At 36.1% G+C, this 20,615-nt stretch overlaps 1 protein-coding gene across 7 annotated transcripts in view; it reads right to left on the reverse strand.

Annotated features, from left to right (window-relative positions):
- Ipo11 (importin 11) overlaps positions 1 to 20,615 on the reverse strand; it is a 121,588-nt gene that overhangs the window by 40,784 nt on the left and 60,189 nt on the right. For all 7 annotated transcript variants that reach the window (XM_090331881.1, XM_090331878.1, XM_090331880.1 and 4 more), the window contains 3 exons: positions 19,441 to 19,554; positions 10,989 to 11,104; positions 4,990 to 5,066 (listed from right to left, as the gene is read on the reverse strand). In XM_090331881.1, the coding sequence (XP_090188007.1) occupies positions 4,990 to 5,066; positions 10,989 to 11,104; positions 19,441 to 19,554 (307 nt within the window). The remainder of the gene's footprint in view (positions 1 to 4,989; positions 5,067 to 10,988; positions 11,105 to 19,440; positions 19,555 to 20,615) is intronic.

Below are 20,615 nucleotides of genomic sequence, written 5' to 3' on the forward strand. Positions count from 1 at the left end.
TTAAAATGACCCTGGCAACAGAGCAGCCAATGGCAAAAGCCCCGTGTTCCTTGATTGTTTATAAGCAGCTGCATTTCCCTGCCCCGGGCCCCTCTGCTTCAGCTCTCCCTTCAATCAAGTTACTCTTCAATAAAGCGTGATACGAGAAGGATCCTCGGGTGGTGTCCGTTCTTCCCTGCTGGTCAGGGGTGCCGGGCGCCGCACTCTATTACAATAGAACTCATAAAAGCCTTTTCTGGGAAAATACACTAGCCTTGTTCTTGGATTCATAACTCATAACATAAAAAAGTGATTAGGTTTTCTACTCAGATGTAAAATTTCAGTTTGTTTATTAAACAATGGCAATTCTATGTCTAACTCAAAATGTCACTTAAGACCAGCTTTACAGAGAAAAGGGACATAACATGATGACCAATAACAAAAACATGTTTAAGAGGTCTTTATATTGAATAAAGTTATCCTTCTGAAAAATTCAGATTTATCCTTTTCTCCTCAAGGAACATTTCCAGTAAGGTCTAGACTTTTTCTTTTCTTTTCTTTTCTTTTCTTTTCTTTCTTTCTTTCTTTCTTTCTTTCTTCCTTCCTTCCTTCCTTCCTTCCTTCCTTCCTTCCTTCCTGTCTGTCTGTCTGTCTGTCTTTCCTTCCTTCCTTCCTTTCTTTTTTTCTTTCTTTCTTTCCTTCTTTGCAGACCAACACTGAACCACTGACTGTTGGCCAAACACTGTGATAAGCCAGGTATAAAGTTTATAATTTGTTTATAATTAGTTTATAATTAGTTTATCGGATATATTTATATTTGGTTATCTGAAATTGGATAGGGAACGGGGGAAAACAAATGAGGGGTGGGGGAGGGGGGAAGAGAAATGGGGACCATGACATGTGAAAGGGTATCATTGTGTGGGAAAAAAAGGCACCATTTATCTGGCAAATATCATGTAACACTTCTATTAATTACAATAAAAAATATATTAAAAAAAGTTTATAATTTGGGAGCCAAGAATGGCTTCACTTGGTTGGGTATGTCAGGGAATGTCATTTTATAGTAATGGAAAGACTGGGTAGGGAGGGGTAGGTGAAAGGTTGACAGGGATGTTATTAAGGTATATTTTATTCGTAAACTGTATGTTCAACAGCAACCCCTTTGTACAACTATTTAAAAATAATAAAAACAGGTATTAAAAATGTCTGCAATCGTGTGTATGTAAAAAGCTTCTTTGCAAATGATAACAATTACTGATACAATACTGAAAAATGAAGATAACACTGATACTAACATATAATAAAGAGATATGATTTATAATTTTTAAAATATTACTGGTGCAACTACACATACCACAACAAATAATGAAGAGGGGAGGGAACAGGAAGAGAAAAAGAAAGGAAAGGAGAAAGGAGTGGGAGAAAGAGGGAGAAAAGAAGCCTCAAAGGGTATCAATGTGTGAGAAGTAATGCACGAATGTAACTGTAACCTCTCTGTAACTCTCTGACAAATGTAACTGTAACCCCTCTATACATTACAATAAAAAAATTTAAAAAGGAGCCTCAAAGAAGATATTAAGGATTAATCATATTATCTAGACATGATAATCTAACAAATGATGACAAGGTTTTCTGTTCAGTTACAACTGTCTTAATCCTCATTTGCTAATAATTCTAAAGAGTGGCTCTGCTTTTTCCAAGTGTCAATAAACCTTAGTAATATTTTTGCGTTTGATAAAGTTTCTCAATATAATTAAGCTCTCAAACAAAAAATTCAGATATTGCTATTAATAATTACATCATTTTTCTCTTGTGCTTTTCTACTTAAATGCCTTAGAATGCATTTCGTTTGCATTTTGAATAAGCCAAATTTAGGTGTGAAGCTGTAGTGATAAACTCTCATACATAACAACTCTACCACCAAAGTGATACTTAAAAATCCAGAATATGGGGCTAGGAGTTTGATCTAGTGGTTGAGTGCTCACTTAGACCTGGGGTTCGATTCCTCAGTACCACATAAATAGAAAAAGCCAGAAGTGGTGCTGTGGCTCAAGTATTAGAGTTCTAGTCTTGAGAAAGCTCAAGGACAATGCTCAGGTCCTGACTTCAAGCCCCAGGACTGTCAAAAAAAATAAATAATTTAAGTCTTGGAATACAGTTTAGTGGGAAAGTCTAATACAGTAAAGCCCTGGAGATAACTCCCAGCATCACAAGGGTGTGAGGGGTGGGTGGAGAAGGAACCAAGTTTTTATATACTAGAGAATAGTAGTTAATAAGCAAAAATTTAAAAAGTAATGATTATTGGGCCGGGAGTTTAGCCTAGTGGTAGAGGGCTTGCCTAGCATGTATGAAGACCCAAGTTGGATTCCTCAGTACTATATACATAGAAAAAAGTGGGAGTGGTGTTGAGGCTCAAGTGGTAGAGCTCTAGCCTCGAGAAAAAGTCCAAGGACAGTTCTTAGGCCCTGAGTTCAAGCCCAGGACTGGCAAAAAAAAAAAAAAAGATTATTATCTACCATCAGAATACTTGTTTGGACTGGGAAAAACAATCCAGTTAAATCTCAAAGGATTTAGTAAAGGATTTAGTATCCAGTCAAAGGTGCTTGCTCAAATGACTTAGGAAGCACAAAGAGCCAAAATGTAGTCCTGTAACCTCAGCTATTCCAAAGGTGAAAATAGGAGGATCACAGTTCCAATTCTGCCTAGGCAAAGGGGCAGGACCCTAACTAAAAAATAACCAAAGTTAGCTGGATGTCCGTAGCTTGCATCTGTAATCCTAGATACTAAAGAGGTTGCACTCTGATGACTGAGGTTGTAAGCTAGCACAGGCAGAAAAGTCCATGAAAGTCTTATTGCCTATCATCCAGAGAAGCCAGAGGTGGAACTCTGGTTCAGGTGATAAAGTATGCTAGCCTAGCCTTTCCATTTCCTTACAAATGGGTCGATGTGATTCTTCCTGATGGCAGGATAGAATTCCATTGTCTGTAAGTACCACATCTTCTTGATCCACTCATCAACTGAGGGGCATCTGGGTTGGTTCCATATCTTTGCTATGGTAAATAGTGCTGCAATGAACATCATCATGCTAGTAGTGGATTTAATATGTCCTTGTTTCTGGACATTTGGGTAAATGTCAAGGAGTGGAATTGCTGGGTCATAGGGGACTTCTATGTTTAATCTTTTGTGGAATCGCCATACTGCTTTCCATAGTGGTTGAATGAGTTTACACTCCCACCAACAGTGAAAAAAAATCATATGAAGTGGAGTAAGCCAGACCCAAAGGAACATAAGCGCAATGGTTTCCCTCATTTGTAATAATTAGTACAAACATCACACAGAAACTTAAGTGTATTGAATAAATCTTTTCACATAGAACCTGTGTGAAACTCCAAAGTAGAATAACACACACACACATTGGAATTCTATGCTTCCATCGGAAAAAATGATATTGCCCCCATTTGAAGATGTGGTATTTATACACAATGGAATTCTATGCTGCCATCAGAAAGAATATCATCCCATTTGTAAGGAGATGGAAAGACTTAGAAAAAAAATCATATTAAGTGAAGTAAGCCATACCCAAAGGGATAGGCTCAATGGCTTCCCTCATCTGTCATAATTAGTACAAACCTTGGACTCTCCTAGCATAGGACTATAGCTCAAAACCTAGATACATAAAGCCATATGAGGCTAAATGAAAGGATCTTCAGGATGTGTGGTTTTTTTTTTTTTGGTCAGTCATGGGGCTTGGACTCTGGGTCAGGGGGTGCTGTCCTGGAGCTTTTCAGCTCAATGCTACGCTTTTCAGTTCAATGCTACCACTCTGCTCCTTGAGCCAAACGCTACTTCCAATCTTCAGGATGTGGAAACAACAGATGTGTATTATGTGATTGTTGTTCTTAATGTACTATGTTATTTTCCTTCTCTTTTTTTAGCCCTTTGGTTAATCTGATATTGTTACTGTATCTGATATATTGTTACCTAGATATATTTGTGATATACATTTATCTGTTTATTTGAAATAGGAAAGGAATGGGGGAACGACAAGAAGATGGAGGGGTTGGAGGAGGGAAAGTGGAGACAAAAACATGAGAAGGGGTATCAGTGTGTGAGAAATAATGCACCTACTACTTGGTGAATGTAACTATAACCCCTATATACATTACTTTGACAATAAAAAAAAAAAAAAAAAGAGTGCTAGCCTTCAGCAAGAAGATGGTCAGAGAGAGCATTCAGGCCCTCAGTTGAAACCCCAGGACTGTCACCGAAACAAAAGAAAAAAATCTAGAAGGACTGGAATTGTGACTCGAGTAAGTATGCCTGCTTAATGAGGCTGAGATTCATCACAGTAATGCTGGGGAGAAAAAAAAAAGAAGCAGTGGCATGGTTCATGTGGTAGAGCTATTGTCTAGCATATTACATAACAGCTTAGTGAAAGAACACATGCCTACCATGTGAGTATATGGTGAGGATAGAGAAGGGGAGTGCATTAAGCTTTCTGATTACATAACTCATTCATAAATGGTGTTTAAAACTACATATATCCATATCAATATACATTCATATATATATATATGTATATCCTTTCTACTATTTAATTTCAGTGGTTCCTTGGCAAATATGGAAGTATATACAAAACTTATTTTTGAAAAAGTACTTTTGTACTCTGTATAACAAGCTGAATAAAATCATGCTGTACAGAAATAGTTTTATACTTTTTAAACAGGATATGGAACTCTTCAAACAACTTTTACAGGCAAAAATCAAGCGTAATTTGTAATCAGTCTCTTAAGATTTTTTTTATAACAAAATTTCTACCAGGACTAATATTTTTATTCTAAAAGATTACATAAAAAATTCTAGGAACTATCAAAATACTATTAAAATTATTTGAATAATTGAATAATTAATTGACTTTTATAAAAATGGAAGGTAAAATTTAGTTTGCTATAATAGCCCCAAAGTGTGGCTATATTAATGAACATTAGCAGTTTATGTATTCACACATACCAAGAAGAGGTGACATATTCTGAAATATCCGAAGCAACTCTGGTGTGATACATGGGCTGTTTTCCAATGTAACTAACCTAGGAAGAAAAAAACATGATAATTCACTTTCAGTGCTTTAATGCCATTAACACAGTAACATGAAATACAGAAAAACCTCATCTAATGCAAGAAAAAAGGGACAACACAGAGACTATCACAATAGCATCAAGAAAAAGGGGGGAGGGGAAGCTGTTCAAAATCTAATACTGGTGGTGCTGCTGTTTAGATCTGGAATACCTGCAAAGATGCACGTGCTAAATAAAGGCTCAATCCCCGATACAGCACTTCTGAAAGGTAGCAAAAATATTTAAAGAGGAGAGACCTATTATGAGGTTTAAAGACATTGGAGTTATGGTTTTAAAGGAGAGGGACTGTGAGTTAGCAGTAATTTCTGTCCTTCACAATTGGCCATGAAGTTAACTGGCTTCCTCTGCCACACAACCTTTGCAATAATATACTGTGCCACCAGAGAGGCGCTCAGTAATGGGAAAAATCAGTGAAGACTGAAACCTCCAAAACTGTGAGCCCAAGACAAGCCTTGTCCTTTATGAGTTATTGATTGTGGGCCTGGAGTATAGCCTAGTGGTAGAGTGCTTGCCTATCATGCATGAAGCCCTGAGTTCAATTCCTTGGTACTATATACACAGAAAAGGGTCAAAGTGGTGCTGTGGTTCAAATAGTAGAGTGCATGCCTTGAGAAAACTCAGGGACTGTATCCAGGCCCTGGGTTCAAGTGCCAGAACTGGCAATAATAGTAATAATAATAATAGTAATAATAATTTAATGATCTCAAGAAATTGAAGTAACAGAAAGCTAAAGCAGAAACAAAGGCTTTTGTCTCACTAAGAATAGGAAGGAATGCCAGGGCTATGGCTCACACCTGTAATTCTAGCTATTTGAGGATCAAGGTTCAGAGCCAGCCTGGGCGCAAAATGACCCGAGAATCTCCAATTAACCTCTAGAAAGTGGGAAGTGGGGTTTGGCTCAAGGATAGGGTGGTAGTCTTGAAGTGAAGAGCTCAGGCATTCATTCATTCCAGGTCCATGGGTAGGGCTGTAGCTTTGAGCTAAAGAGCTCAGGGAAAGCACCCAGGCCGAGTTCAAGCCCCATGGCCCACCAAAAAAAAAAAAAAAAAAAAAAAAAGGAGAGGAAGGAACTTCTTTAATCTAGTCAGTATCTACCAAAAAAGTAACTATACCAAATACCTACAGAAATACATTTACTGATGGTTCACTGAAGTGATTCTCTCAGAGGCAGAAGGAAGCCTTTAGGAACAGTTTGTTTTACCTTGTCTACTTCCACATTACCTTCAGTGTTATGTTTGGAAGGCTTCTTACATACCAAGTTAGTTTAAAAAAAAAAGTTAAAAAGGTAAAAGAAAAATATGTTAGTCTTTAATCACAAGACACAGACAAGAGAAAGAATTAACTAATAACTCAAGGTACTGAGCGTTCCACAAGACTATTAAATAAAGAGAAAAAGTGAGAAACTTTGTATAAACAGAACGGTTAAGTCACATTGAAATCCAACAGCACAAGTATGCCTAGGCTCTTTAAATTGGAAAACAGAATCAATACATTTTTTTTAAAGCAATCCATATAGGTGTTACATCTAGAAAACCGCAAACCAACGGTAAAATGATCTGGAGGGCTAAGAACAGACAAAAACTTTTTAAGAAAAAAAAATATTATGTATCACTTGGGGTACAGGTGAAGAAAAAATGTATAAGCAGAAATCATGGCTTACTATAATACCATAGTAATGGGTTTAGCAAAAAAACAGAAAAAGCAGCACTTTCCTCTAAATAGATCCAAACCAAGATTCTATTTAGAGCTTGCTCTTTCCTTACTTGTTACATCATGTCTGCAGTAAAGCTTTCACAGTGTGAATGAGGGATCTTGAGTTTGGCCTAGTGGTAGAGTACTTGCCTAGCATGCATGAAGCCCAGGGTTCAGTATCACATACATAGAAAAAGCCAGAAGTGGTGGTGTGGCTCAAGTGGTAGAGTGCTAGCCTTGGGCTGAGGAGCTCAGGGACGGTGCCCAGGCCCAGACTGATACCCCCACCAGAAGAAAATACAAGTGGGGGAGACTTGAATTTAAACTATCCAAAAATAAAAGGACATGGTAAGCAATTTCAGATTAAACTGTGAGGATTTAGAAAATGAGCAAATATAATCAAAACATTACCCCTTACCATTAAAATAAAATGAAAATTACCATTTTGATGAAAGGGAGTGCTACATTTAAGAACATTTTTTACTGCAGAAATATAAATCTAATGCCAATCTTCCAAAACAAAATAGAACAAAATAAAAAGACTATCAACTCAAAGGTATTAAAGTTAAACATCTTTAGTAAAGGTAAAACACAATTAAAAATTGTTCTTTATAATAATAAAGATTAAAATATAAACAATGAGCAGACATTTAAGTCAAATCTAAACAAACCATAGTGTTAATAGCAGATAAAATTTAATGTGAAAGAATTAAAATAATGTAAATCATTGCTTTTTTTCATAATAGGCTACAAGAAAAGGTATCATTAGGACTATGAGAAAAGGAACTGCTTCATTGCTGGTGGGAATGCAAGTTAGTTTGGCTATTATGGAAATAAATATAGCAGTTTCTCAAAAGATTTAAATCAGATCTATTATATAATCAAATTATACCACTTCTGGGAAACTATGCAGAAAAATCACGCTCACCATTCTAGAGTGACAACTATGTATCCATGTTTATACAGGTGTTATTCACAATAGCTGAAGTTTAAAATGAACAGAGTTGCCCATCAAAAGAAGAATGGATAAAGAAATGCAGTACACATATATTCATTGGAATTGTACTGAAGACATTTAGAACAATGGTGTACTACTTGCACAAAAAAGGATAAAACAAATGATCATTATATTAAGTCAATAAGCCATTCTTACAAGGATAAATACAATTTTCTTCTATTTGTGGAAATGAAGAGAAAACAAAATATAACCCCACTCAATATTACCCCTCCAAAAAAAAGACAAAACAAAATAACAAGGGAGGTAGAAGAAAAATGGAAAAGGGAAGGAAGTCGGTGATAACAAAAGTAGTAGGAGGAGGAAATTCAATCAAAGTAGATTATATACATATATTCAAATGTCTAGGTGAAACCCTTGCTATGGTAAATTTAATAAATGTCAGTTAAAAAGAAAAATATATTAAATAAATAACTGATATAAATCAAGCATCATCTCAAAGGATAGATTATAGGTCTACCTGCATGACAGAGAAAAAAATAAAATTATCAAATAAATTACTTTAGGATATCAAGAGTCTAAAAGGTTTAAAAGAAGCTGATGTGATGGCTCATGCCTGTAATCCTAGCTACTCAGGAGGCTGAGATCTGAGGATCAAGGTTCAAAGGCAGCCCAGGCACAAAAGGACCTGAGACTCTTATCTCCAATTAACCTCTAGAAAATGGGAAGTGGGGCCTGGATCCAGCATAGGGCAGTAGCCTTGAGCAGAAGAGCTTAGACACAACGCCCAGGCCTAGGGGCAGGATGATAGCCTTGAGCTGAAGAGCTCAGGGACAGTGCCCAAGCGGAGATCAAGCCCCATGACTCAACACACACACACACACACACACACACACACACACACACACACACACACACACACACACACACACACACACACACACACACACACACACACAGTTTTAAAAGAAAAGTATAATTTTAAAAGAAAAATACATATAGCAAAAAAGTTAATTGTTCTGTTCCTTTTGTAAATGATGAAGATCATACTGAATTTAATGTTAGATTCCTAACATTGCTTACTGCTTTATAGTATTCATTACCTCACTGTCTTTTCTAGAGATTAAAAAACAAACAAAAAACCTAGTAATACAAAAAATTATATAGAGAACCTCATGCTAAAAAAATAATTTATAGCTATTGAGAACAAATAAATATATTCAGGAACTAATTCTTAAAATGTAGGTAAAATGACAAAAATAATAATGGAAGCAAGGAGAAAGAGGAAAAAAATAAATGCTGTAGCTGCAGCAGAAATTAATAAATGGAAAATGGAGAATAAAAGCCAAAAACTGATTCTTTCACAAATCTCTAAGTGGAAGAGATCAAGAGGAAAATAAAAAGCTGTTTTTTTAAAAAAAAAATCACATATGATTTGAGAGTTTCATTTTATACCCATGATCACAAACAAAAAGTGATACTCGTTGTCCAAAATAAGTTCAAATTCTCATTCTTTATAACTTTTCTCCCTCACAGATTTGTATCTTTGTATTCCTATTTCAGCCTCTAACTGCCATCTAATGTGCTTGGCTCCTTAGTTTAGTGAGAAAACACAAGGTAACACACCAAATATCTTCCTGTGGCACTGAACTACAAAATGTGAAAATCCCCTTTCCTTTAACCAATGAACATGAAATACACTTGGTATTAACACAATTCAGCCCCTCTGCCTGAGCTGATTCCCATCTCTTCTTGCCTCATTCAATTAGCCCTCTCTCTCAGTTCAGCCTGAGTCTTCCTCTAAATCTGACATTCTCTACATCAGCCTTATGTTCTACATTACTTTTTATCTTTGTAACAAAGTTTGAATTCAGGGTCTTGTGGTTCCTCAGTTGTCATATATACACATATAGTTACGACTTAAAATTAATAGATAATTTATAATATGGTGATTTGCATACAACACAATTTTCAAGAATCAAAATCCTAATTCTTGGAAATCTAGGCAAAAGCAGAAAGAAAGAAAGAAAGAGAGAGAGAGAGAGAGAGAGAGAGAGAGAGAGAGAGAGAGGGGGGGGGGGGGGGAGGGAGGAGGGAAGGAAGGGAGGGAGAGAGGGAGGAAAGAAAAGGCAAGAGAAGGGAAGGAGAAGAGAGGGGAAGGGAGGGGGAGAGGGGAGGAAAGGAGAGGGAGAAGTAAGAGCAAACAAAAAATTCTCTTATTTTTACTATGGTTCATTTCTGTGATTTAAAAAATATTACATTATAACAATCTATTTTTATAATGCAATTATTAAATTTCTTGCATATTATTAAAAGATTTTTCTCTTGCCAGGCACAGTGGTTCAAATGAGGAAACAGAAACTAGGAGACTCACAGGCCAAATCCCTAAACAAAAAGTTACCAAGAATTGCCCCATTTCAATAAATAAGCTAGGCAAAGTAGCTCAAACTTATAATCTCAGCTAAATGGGGAAATAAAAACAGATCAAGATCTGGACCAACTTCAAGAAAAAAAAAGACATAAATCCCTATTGGAAAAACAAAGCAGTAATGTACTGAGGGCATGACTCAAGTAGCAGAGTACCTGTCTACAAAGCATGAGCCCCTAAATTCAAGCCCAATACCCTTCAAAGATTGTCTCAGAAGAAAACTACTTCCATAGGCAAGACGAACTTAATAAAGCTAAAGGAACTTTGTGGAACACATGGTGGACAGTCAGTAAATGTTTATAGCATTAAGCTGCCACAAAAGCAAGGCTTTTAATTTTCTATTTTAAAACCTTAAACATTAGGTACTATAATAATAAATCCACAGTGTCAGCAGCACCAGCATTTGGGGCTGAATAGCAAATCCATTAAATACTTAATGGACTGAGATAGTTAAGAACATGAAAAATAACTCAATATCCTTCAAAACATCTCATTTCACAGACTGAAAATCTTAAGGCAACTGTTCAGGAAAGTTGCCAAGATGCCCATTTTACACACCAAATTCCCAAAGAAGGAACGCAGCGTTGCTCCTACAAACAATTTCACATTTAACACTGTCTATCATAAGCCTGCTCTGAGAGGCAGCTGCCAAAGGAGATGTCATTTACCATTTAAGGAATACAATCTGACTACTTTTTTTAAGTGCTGAATATTTAATGCCTTTATATGACCTTTATTAGAAGGCCAGGAAAAGAAGAATATGAAAAAAAGATCCATGGTATCAAGGATTTCCTCTTACCATAATTCTAAACCATCTTCCAGAAGATAGACATGTGGAGGCTGGGAAACATCTGTACTCAGTTGGATAACTGGGAGCAGGAAAGGGTACAGGTTCTTGCTGTCTGCTCCTAATCCCTATGGGAAGTATAAATACAACTTATGATAAGACACTGAATGGTCCCTCCCCCACACCAAAAAAATATCTAACATAGAAAAGAACTGAAACCAATTTACAAAAACTAAAATAGACTGTTTTATCTTTAAGATGGTCTTGATTATAACACTAATAAAACAAAGTTGATGGGGGTGGGGGGTTAAAGTTAAAAAAATAAATAAATAAAACAAAGTTACTTCTGTTGATTACCAGAAAGTAAGAATCAAAAAATATTGTTCAACTGTCTAATGGTAGCAAAAAAATACATGCCAAGGCTACACATATATGCTATTTCAATCACATCCATGTACAGGGTTAAGTATACCTTATATGAAATCATTGGGATCAAAAGTGATTCTTGTTTCTGACTTTTTTGGGGGGGTAGGGGTTAGAACATTTGCAACATAATTAAGTATCTTGGGAGCAAGACACAAATCTAAACTTAAAATTCACTTATGCTTCATATAAAAATTCTTGTACATATAGCCTGAAGGTAATTGTATATAATACTGATAGTGCACCTCCACTTTTTGCTGTAACCTATAACATCAGGTAAGACAGAATTTTCTTTTTTGTTGTAGTTGTTGTTGGTTGTGGGGTGTGAACTCTGGGCCTGGGCGTTGTCCCTGAGCTCTTCAACTCCAGGATACTGGTGACTTCCAGTTTTCTAGTGGTTAAATGGAGATAAGAGTCTCATGGACTTTAGTGCCTGGGCTGGCTTTAAGCCACCACACCTGGCAAGACGGAATTTTCTGTGGGGTATCATGTAAATGAAACAAGTTTCATATTTTGAAGCATTTCAAATTTCAGATTGGCAACATTTGGCACATGAAGACGTCTTTCCCCTCCTTGTGATTACAGAAGAGGTATTAAAATTGGTGTTTAAAGTTGTATAAAAATTCTCATCTAAGTCAGGCGATGAGGCTCACCCCTGTAATTCTAACTACTCAGAAGGCTGAGATCTGAGGATCAAGGTTCAAAGCCATCCAGGACATAAAAGGACCTGAGACTCATCTCCAATTAACCTCTAGAAAACAGCAAGTGGAGCTTGGCTCAAGGGTAGGGTAACAGCCTTGAGCTGAAGAGCTCAGGGACAGTGCCCAGGCCATGTTCAAGCCCCATGACCCACAAAAAAAAAAAAAGAAAAAAAATTCTTATCTAAATGACTAATGGAAAATGAATCCAATGAATGGCAATGAAAAAAATCATATTATGGCAAATCCTATTTCAGAGTATCAGTAGCCACAAAAAAGAATTTGGCATAGAATGAGAAAAAAAAACTCTAAAAAATAATCACAAAATATACAGAAATGTACCTAACATGTATATAGTGTATGCATAACATTTTTTCCGAAAGCACACAGAAAAACCATAGCACCAGTTATATATAGGAAAAGGAAGAAAGATGAAGAAGCAATAAATTTTTGTGTGTTATCTTTAAAAATGGGTAAACTATTTTTAATTAACATGTTATATTTTAATGAGTCAAGTATACAAAGATGGAGGAAGCAAAAGAGTTTAACCGAAAATTCCAGTTTGCCTCCTGCTGTTTTACGAGAGACTGACTAGGTGTGAAGAAGTAGGGATATTTCAGAAGGAAGTAAAAGGGACTAAAAATCTATCTCTATGCCATAATAATCTACATAACAATAAACACAGAAAAGAAACCAAGTGAACTATTACATATCTCTTAATGTAAGAAGTAATTTAAATGTCAACACAGTTTATAGCAAATTATAATGTCACAGAATAAATACATATAACTCCTTTGGTAACATCTGCATACTAAATTCCATTTGTTTGTTTCACAATTTGAGTGGATAATACATTTTTATTTACCACAGTGACCATGCCATACAGTGAATTCCCATAATTTCCTCCTGTTGTACTAAAACTCTGCACACTTCACATTGCCCCTTCTCTGACTTTCAGCAATTAACACTCTGCTTTTGACTATGTTCCACTTTTTCAGATTCATGTATGAGATCATGCAGCACTTTTCTATCAGTTTATCTTTATCTGTGGAGTATAAATTAGTACAAGAAGTTTATTTTTATATTTTTATGCCTTTTGACAGTCCAGGGGCTTGAACTCAGGGCCTGGGAACTGTCCTTTTGCTTTCTCAAGGCTAGCACTGTACCAACTGAGCCACAGTACCATTTCTGGCTTCTTTCTGTATTATGTGGTACTGAGGAATCGACCCAGGGCTTGGCATGCTAGGCAAGCACTCTACCACTAGGTCACCCTTCTGGATCCAAGACGTTTATTTTTACTTCTCTAATAAAAAAAAAAATAGTAATTTGGACAAACTTAGCAAAGAGATTTTTCACAATTAAAATGTCAATAAAGAAGTATAAAGTATCTTAAAACTCAGTGAAATGCCATTCACCACATCTCTATATTTACAAAAGAGAATAAAGGGAGAGAAGAAAGGATGGAGGGAATTAAGAAAAACTAGTCAAGTTCATTTACACTAACAAGAAGACAGAAATTTTCCTGGGAAAATTAGAATGCACTAACTCAAACAGGCAAAATTTGCTAACATTAGCTAAACTAAGCACCTGCTAACAATATAAGATTTTTCAGTTAAGAAATTTCATACCTTGTAATCTAGTGGCTGAAAAAATGTGACAGTCAATATATAGATTTAAATAAACTAGAATGCAGTTTGAGCTCACAGTCAATATTAGATGTTACATAGGATACCATGAACACTACAGAGAATAAAATTCATCAGTTATTAAGAAAATTCTTAGAGCCAGGTACCTGTGGCTTCTAGATGACCAGGAGGCTAAAAGTTGTAGATCACAGTTCAAAGCCAGCTGAGGCTCTTATTTCCAATTAATGAACATGCAGGAAATGGACATGTTACTCAAGTGGTAAAGTACCAGCCTTGTCTGAAAAACTCAGGGACATTACCTGGGCCCTAGGTTCCCTAGACATTATGTTGGAAATGAACTACTTCAGGGAGAGGGAAACTGGGAGGGGAAAAACTGAGAGAGAGTGAGGAAGGGAGTGGGAGACACTATTCAAAAGGAAATGTACTCATTACCTGAATTATATAACTGTAACCCCTCTATACATCACATTTACTATAATTTCTTTGATCTATTAGAAGTGACTGAAACAAAAGAATTATACATTCTACTATGATTATATAAAATTTAAGGGGATCTGTGAAATTTTAAGAAAAAATAAGACGAGCATCCTCTACATACTAGTCTTTCTCTCACAGTCTTTAGCTGTCTACTATGTCTCAAGAATTAACTTTTCTAAACATCAAACATTTAAATCATCAGCTACAAGATATCAGTACCAGAAGGTATTTCAGATGCTAGCTTTTAGCATGTATATCCAAAAGCACAAAGTAACTTCCCACCTCAGAACAAGCATAAAATAACTGTTTATTTTCTTTTAGGATAAGCAGATGGCCTTAAGACAAGGAAATACCAGATAAGGCATGATAAAAATTCAGATTAACTTGTAACAGGTAGGAAAATGAAGTGCACTTCTCTTAGGAAAGGAATCAAAATAGTAACATGGAACAGTTTTTTATAAAGGCAAAGCTAATAGAAAGCCCACAGAGTGAGAGAAGACCTTCACTAACCATACAATGGACAAAGGCCTCATATCTAAAATATATCTACAGCTCAAAAAATTGAATCTCTCCAAAGCAAATCTCCAAAGAAACAACCATCCCATTAAAATATGGGCCAAAGACTTAAAGAGAGACTTCTCTGAAGAAGAAATAAGAATGCCTATAGACACATGAAAAAAAGCTCGACAATTTCTGGCCATAAAAGAAATGCAAATCAAAACAACTCAGATTCCACCTCACTCCATTTAGAATGGCCATGATCAAGAAATCCAACAACAGATGCTTGCGGGGATGTGGCCAGGAGGGATCAATACTACACTGTTGCTGGGAGTGCAAACTCCTTCAACCACTAAGGAAAGGAGTATGGCAGTTCCTCAAAAGACTAAACAAAGAGCTTCCCTATGACCCAGCAATTCCACTACTTGGCATTTACCCACTCGTCTAGAAATAAGGACATACTAAAGCCACTAGCACAACGATGGTCACTGTAGCACTATTTACCATGGCGAAGATATGGAACCAATGCAGATGCCCCTCAGTTGATGAGTGGATCAACAAGATGTGGTATTTATACACAATGGAATTCTATGCTACTGTCAGAAAGAACGACATAGCACCATTTGTAAGAAAATGGAAAAACTTGGAAAAAAATCGTATGAAGTGAAGTAAGCCAGACTCAAAAGAACATAGGTTCAATGGTTTTCCTCATCTAGAATAATTAGTACACCTCTAAAACTCTCCTAGCAAAGGATTACAATAGCTCAAATCCTAGATATATAAGGCCATATAGGATGAGGCCAAATTAATGGACCTCCAAGACATGGAAACAAGAGCTTAATTATAAGTGACTGCTATTCTCTATGTATTGTTTTTCTCTCTTCTCTTGTGTTGCCTCTCATATTGTTACAGTATCCCACTTTGTATATTATATAGATGTTTACCTGCTTATTTGAAATAGAAGGGGAAAAATGAGGAGAAGGGGTGGGGGGAGGGAAATGGGGACAAAACCATAAGAAGGGATATCAATGTGTGAGAAGTAATGTACCCTCTATCTGCCGAATATTACTGTAACCCCTCTACCCACTGAAATAAAAAAATTATAAAAAAATAAATAAAGGCAAAGCTAAACCATCCTAAAGAAACAAAGCTACAAATGAAAGGACCTCAAGGATATGGAAACAAGAACTATATAATGAGTGAATGATGTTCTTAATATATTATGTTATTTCTCATCCCTTTGTTGTCGCTTGGTTATATTCATATTGTTACAGTATCTTACCTTGTAATCTGGTATATTGTATATATATTTATTTGTTTATTTGAAATAGGAAAGGGAAGGGGGTAAAACAAGATGGGGGAGGTTGTGGGGGGAAGGAAATGGAGACAAAAACATGAGAAGGGGTATCAATGTGTGTGAAGTAATGCTCCTTCCATCTGATGAATATAACTATAAGCCCTCTACTAATTACAATAAAAAATTAAAAATAAATTTAAAAAAAGAAACAAAGCTACAAATCAGCAAACTTTATCCTTCACTCTTTTTTCCACTCAGCTTCTTAGTGACCACTACTAAGTTATATTGACAAAATATTCAAAGTTGTTGAAGTATGGAAATGTTTACAGATATTATACTTCCTTCTTTCACTTCAAATTTTTCATAATAGAAAGTAAATAAAAGCAGGTAGACAAAAATTAACAGATAGAAATAAAGCATCTATTAAGAAAAACAGGGAACAACAAAGTATCTTGAATAAATCAGATCAAGCAGAAATGAAAGCTTGGAAAAACCTATCACTAGTAATATACTTGGTGGAACAAAGTACTGAAGTCATAAAACCAAAGTAAAATACATAAAATGAGGCTCCTAGAGTTTGGCCTAATGGTACAGTGCTTGCCTAGCATGCACCAATCCCTAGGTTCAATTCCTCAGTACCACATACAAAGAAAAAGTCAGATGTGGTACTGTGGCTCAGGTGGCAGAGTGCTATCCTTGCACAAAAAAAGCTCAAGGACATTGCCCAGGCCCTGAGTTCAAGGCCAAAACTAGCAAAAAACAAACCAAAAAAAATTAATACAATAAAGTTTATCTGTTGTCACTGTATTTTATTTTGGCATCCTGTGTCTTGTACATATGTTTATCTGATTTGGGGAAAGGACAGGGAACACCAAAATAGTGACACAAAGGACAAAAGGTGAACCAATGCATCAGCAATACTTATAAGAAACTATGTTGAAAATGAACTTTACAACTTGCAGGGAGAGGAGAGTCAGGGGGAGGGAAACTAGGAGAAAATGAGGGAGGGGATAATTTTGCTTGACAAGAAATATTCTTGGGGCCGGGAGTTTGGCCTAGTTGTAGAATGCTTGCCTAACATGCAAAAAGACCCAGATTCGATTGCTCAGTACCACATACATAGAAAAAAGCTAGAAATAATGCTGTGGCTCAAGTGGTAGAGTTCTTGCCTTGAGAAAGTTCAAGGACAATGCTCAGGCTCTGAGCTCAAGCCCAGCATGGCAAAAAAAAAAAAAAAAGAAAAAAGAAATATTCTTATTACCTGATGTATGTAACTGTAACCCCTCTATATATCACCTTTACAATAAAATAAAATTTTAAAAATCTAAAAAAAAAAAAAGTTTATCTAAGCATAAGCAATTTTAGGGCTGGGAGTTTGGCCTAGTGGTAGAGTGCTTGCCTAGTATGCATGACGGCTCAGGTTCAATTCCTCAGTACCACATACACAAGAAAAAGTCAAAAGTGGAGAGCCCTAGCCTTGAGAAAGTCCAAGGACAATATTCAGGCCCTGAGTTCAAGGCCCAATACTGGAAAACAATCAAACAAAAAATGTGACTTTATAGTTTAAAATGTCTACCAATGTGGAATCACAATCACATCATCATGAAAATGAGAACAGAAACACTTGAGATAAATGCAGAAACTGCCATAAAGAGGAAAGGATACTACAATTAAAAATTACAATGTCTTTAAGATTCCTTATAGCACCTTCAAAAACTATAAAGCAAAAGAAAAATGCCTCTAAATTTGTAAGTAGCTAAAGTACTTTTTATGTGCAAGTAGAACAATGACATTTTAATATATGAAAAAATCTCCCCTCCCAACAAGCTGCCTCCCACCGCACTTTTGCAGAGCATAAGTGCCATTCATGGGTATTACATGAAACAGGGAATTAAACAAGATGACAACGACATGAGACAGAAATCAGGCAGCATGGAGAGGCAAGAAGAATCCTGTTCATGGCAGTGAAAAGGATGAAGCTATATCAGCTGTTCACAGCATAAAGTAAATAAGTCCAAACAAAAACATAGTATGATTTCTTATTTATTTAAAACAACAAAAGTAGCAAAGTACCTATTAAATCTGGCCATAATGAGGGATTGTTTAGATAAAAAGTGAAAAGCACAGGTCCAATTATAAAGAAAAATAGGTATACTCGGTAGAAATCTAAGGTGATCACCTAAGATGCTTTCTCCTTTCACGTATACACCCTTTCCCTAATTATGTATCAAACACTCCAGATACTCCGGAAGAGATTATAATTAAGGTCCCAAATCAATCTACTAGAAGATAGATGATAGATTATCCTTGAGTATTTTCTAGCTAGTAATGTAAGAAGCAGTCCCCAAATACAAGGAATCAGGAGATGTGACATGTTCCTTATTGACCTGTCAAAGATGTCATCAAAATAAGTAAGAGGGGCCTCTAAGGAACAGTTGGCAAGTAAATTATGACCTCAGCCCAACCAATCAAGGAACTGAATTTCACCAGAAAGCTGAATAAATGTTCAAATCAACCCCTCCCCAAAGACTCCAGGGGAACACTAGCATACCCTCAATTTCAGGCTGCTAAACACCAACGACAGGTATCAGACATGGCATGCCAGACTTCTGACTTAAAAATTCATGAGCTTAATAAGACAGATGATTTAAACGTTTTTGGTTTTATTATGTCTTGGCAGTATTAAGAATTAAACTCAAGCCCTCATGCTTGACTTGAAAAAGCCTTGAACTTTTTCCAAGACAATGCTTATACTATGATCCTTCTACCTTGGCCTTGAAAGTATCTAGGACCCCTAGCATGCACCACTATGTTCAGCTTGTTTGGGGTCTTTCATAACATTTTCACAGTCTGGCCTCAAATTTTGAAATTCCTATCTCTGCCTCCCAAATAGCTAAGATATAGACATGACTCAATACATCCATAAAAGGATGCTTTTTTAAGCTACTAAAGTTTCTGATAATTGAGTACAAAAAATATATAAACATATATACTAAGAAAATAAACTTATTAATACAAATCTAAAGGGGGAAGATTGTACACAAAAAATAAAATTAAGCTCATGTCTGTAATCCTAGCTAATCAGATGTAGGAATCAAGGTGCAAAGCCAGCTTGGGCAGGAAAGTCCCAAGGCTCTTATACCCAATTAACTACCAAAAAAAAAAAACAAGGAAGAAAAAGAGAAGTGAAGCTGTGGCTCAAGTGGTAGAGTGCTAGCTTAAAGCAAAAACATTTGAGGAGAGAATATGTGTGTGTGTGTGTGTGTGTGTGTGTGTGTGTGTGTGTGTGTGTGTGCATGTAAACAAAAGTTGTCTTAAAACTGTTTAGATGAAGCATTTTAAAAGATATGAAACTTTCACTATCAGTAAAATAAATCAAGACAATGAAATGTTTAAGTAAAGAATAAGAAAACTAAGGAACTTACCTGAACAAGATGAATAAGTGTTGTCAGAATAGCACATCTCAACATATTGTGTTCCTCACTCTGCTTCCAAAGAAGAGGTAAATATTGCACTAAACATCCTACATATGGCCGTATCTATAACAGAAGGGAAAGCAAATAATTCCATTAGTAAAACACCAATTTACTGAGACCCAGACAGAGCTCTTTTAAGTCCCAAACAATATGTTGTCAGTACAGGCTTGATAACACTGCCTTAGGCATCTAAGACCAGTAAGAAACTGTCTCCTTGTGGAGTTGTTTCAGTTACTGGGATAGCACCTCATGTTACAAAATCAGCCTCCTATAACAACCCCATCCAGAGGCTAAAATCTCAGATTTCACCACAGATCAATTTCTTCAATTATTCTCAAGTATAATGGTCCCATAAAAAAATTTCAAGTTTGTGCCATTTTATGTTAATGGCCTTGTATCATAATCCTTCAGCAAAGCAATGTATCTCACTTGTTACTGATATCTGGTATGTTTTATTAAAACATTTCTTATTGTCTACATATTTTAAAAGCCTGTGACAACCTTCCACATTTGGATGTGGAAAAACTGCCATATGGAAAAATGAAAAAGAAGTCCTAAATAGCCTGGTCAAAAAAAAATTGTAAGCTGTGTGCTGGTGGCTCACGCCTGTAATCCTTAGTGACTCAGGAGGCTGAAATCTGAGGATCACAGTTCAAACACAGCTCAGAGAACCAACATCTGTGAAACTCATCTCCAAATAACCACCAGAAAACTGGAAGTAGTGTTGTGTCTCAAAGTGGGAGAGAGCTAGCCTTGAGCTGAAAAAAAAATTTTAAGTCCCACTCCAAGATTTCTATAAGGAGAATATGAGATATATGTGTCAAGCACTTGACACATAATTTTAAATGAACTAGCTGGAGGTCAGTGGCCCATGCCTGTAATCTTGGCTACTCAGGAGGCTGAGATCTGAGGATCATGGTTCACAGACAACACGGGCACAAAAATCCAAGTGACTCTTTATGTCCAATTAAGCATGGCCTTGATTGCAAAGAGACTCAAGAACATTACCCAGGCCCCCAGTTCAAGTCTCATAGAGAACAACAACAACAACAAAAAAAAACGATTAAATGAACTGTCATTATTTGGTATTTGATAGCTATTCTTATCAGTAAGAATAAACAAAC

Source organism: Megascapheus bottae, chromosome 4 (assembly GCF_031878675.1).
Source record: "Megascapheus bottae isolate mThoBot1 chromosome 4, mThoBot2.hap1, whole genome shotgun sequence".
NCBI lineage: Eukaryota > Metazoa > Chordata > Mammalia > Rodentia > Geomyidae > Megascapheus > Megascapheus bottae.